The sequence below is a fragment of the Aegilops tauschii genome, chromosome 2 (genome assembly GCF_002575655.3).
Source record: "Aegilops tauschii subsp. strangulata cultivar AL8/78 chromosome 2, Aet v6.0, whole genome shotgun sequence".
NCBI classification, from domain to species: domain Eukaryota; kingdom Viridiplantae; phylum Streptophyta; class Magnoliopsida; order Poales; family Poaceae; genus Aegilops; species Aegilops tauschii.
Genome location: NC_053036.3, coordinates 138,301,418 through 138,303,843, shown reverse-complemented (window position 1 = coordinate 138,303,843; position 2,426 = coordinate 138,301,418). Strand labels below are relative to the sequence as shown.

General features: G+C 50.2%; 1 protein-coding gene across 1 annotated transcript; it reads left to right on the top strand.

Annotated features, from left to right (window-relative positions):
* Nucleotides 1–1,520: 1,520 nt before the first annotated feature.
* LOC141040826 (uncharacterized) lies at nucleotides 1,521–2,039 on the top strand. Its single transcript, XM_073506944.1, has 2 exons — nucleotides 1,521–1,618; nucleotides 1,697–2,039. The coding sequence occupies exons 1-2, from the start codon at nucleotides 1,521–1,523 to the stop codon at nucleotides 2,037–2,039; spliced, it is 441 nt and encodes a 146-aa protein (XP_073363045.1).
* The last annotated feature ends 387 nt before the right edge of the window (nucleotides 2,040–2,426 follow it).

Below are 2,426 nucleotides of genomic sequence, written 5' to 3'. Positions count from 1 at the left end.
CTGCTTGTTACTGCGTGCTCCTAATCCACTACGATTTGGATATTTGATCCGAGGGGCCTCTGGCCTGATAGCACTAACCATCACGTGGGCATAGTATGGGCGTTCTGCGTCGTATGCATCAGCCGAAGCTTAATAGACGTCAGCGACTGAGCGGCGCGCGTCGGGTTGGACTGCCTAAGCACCTGCCTTTTTGAAGGAGGTAGCTAGGTCTGCTCACCGGCCGCGTACGCAACGTGCAGGAGTTCCCAGGGCGATGGCCCATGACCCCTGGGGGCATAGGTTTAGTCCGACGTGTTGACCTCTCTATTAAGCCTAGGTCGGGTTGCGGCTTATTGTTTGGCCGAGGCCGGGCATGACCCAGGAAAGTGTGTCCGGCCGGAGTTAATCGAGCGTGGTGGGTAAGTTGGTGCACCCCTGCAGGGAAGAAAACATCTATCGATAGCCTGTCCTACGGTAACAGACACTTGGAGTTGTATCCCGATCGATACAACTAGAATTGGATACTTGTGAATTAGAATTGGATTATGATGAGAACTGGATAGTATGGCTCTGGGATTGCTTTCTCGCAGGGAACCGAGAAAGGATCTCTGGCCGAGGTTGATAACACTTCTACTACGTTACTTTATGCTACTCTACTCCCTCCTGTTGATGCAAGATGGTGGTTTCCAGAAGATGCTAGTCTTCGATAGGCTAGGCTTTTCCCTTCTCTTCTGGCATTCTGCAGTCCAGTCCACAGATACAACCCTTTTCATTAATATCGATGCATATGTAGTGTAGATCCTTGCTTGCGAGTACTTTGGATGAGTACTCATGGTTGCTTTGCTCCCCTTTTTCCACCTCTTTCCATTCTTACCGGATGTTGCAACTAGATGGTGGAGCCTAGGATCCAGACGCCACCTTCGACGATGAATGCTACTACACTGAGGGTGCCTACTACTACGTGGAGACCGCTGACGACCAGGAGTAGTTACGAGGCTCCCAGGCAGGAGGCCTTGCCTTTTCGATCATTGTTGCTTTTGTGCTAGCCTTCTTAAGGCAAACTTGCTTAACTTATGTCTGTACTCAGATATTGTTGCTTCCACTGACTCTTGTGTTTTCGAGCTTATGTATTCGAGCCCTCGAGGCCCCTAGCTTGTAATATAAAGCTTGTATTATTTTAATTTTTGTATAGAGTTGTGTTGTGATATCTTCCCGTGAGGCCTTGATCTTGATCGTACACATTTGCGTGTATGATTAGTGTATGATTGCGAGGGTGTCACAGTTAGCGAGATCGTGCAGTTCATCCGATGCGGCCATCCCACCCCGTGCCCTCCCCTTAAATTCAGACCCCTGCCAAAGGCCTTCTCATCCACAACAACACAAGTATCCATTGCGCTGCCAGCAAATCGCTCCATCACATCGATCTCCAAAGAAAACACCAAGCCCTACTACCGGCGATGGCGTTCACCGACGAGTACAAGGTCGTGGAGGCCCACGGCAACATCAAGTTGCACATCATCCACACCAACGACAAGAAGCAGATGGCGATCTCCCTCGCGCAGTACGAGCGCCACCTCAGCCTCCAGCGCCACAAGATCGTCAGCATTGATCTCGAGTACAACAACGAGCCTGAAGCGCCGTAGAAACCCACCCTCTGCCAACTCTCCATCGGTAAGACTCAGCCGGTGCTGCTCTTCCAACTGAGTGCCGCTGAAAGGTGCACCGTCTTCGACAACTTCCTCGCCGACCCCAGGTACACATTTGCAGGCTTCTCCATCGACGGCGACAAAACCAGGCTAGAGTGCGTCAATCTAGAGGTCGCCAACTTCGTCGACATCCAGAAGGAGTGGAGGGTGCCCGAGGCAACGAAGGAGTTGGACTCCCTTGGAGACGTCTTTGGCATGCTCATCGACGACTACTACAACAACATGAAGAAGAAGATCATGGACGATGAACACAAGCGCTGGGCCACCCTGCCTCTGTCCATGAGGCACATCGAGTACGCGGCAAAGGACGCCTACGCAGCATACGAGATATGGAGCCGCATCACCCTCACCTAGGACGGGCTTCGCCGTGCAAAGCTGGAGAAGGAGGAGCCCCCGAAGAAGGGCGCCAGGAGCAGCTGGGGATGGGGAGACGCTAACTGGTGAAGAAGAAGATGGTGCCGGCCAAGAGCCAACAATGCTAGCGTCGTTTTAGAATTATCACCAATTTGATTTATGTTGTTTGCTTATGTATCATTAGTTTGCTTGTGATCATTTGCTTTTGCTAAACCTAGTTTGCTTGTCATGCAGAATCGCTTGTAATGATGAACTTTGATTATGTTAGATTGCTTTCTGTTCAACTTAGTTTGCTGATGATGAACTTGTCGTACAGAATGCTTGTGATAATTTGTTCTCTTGTTTGCTTATGTATCATTAGATTCGAGCAGTGCACAAAACAAAAAA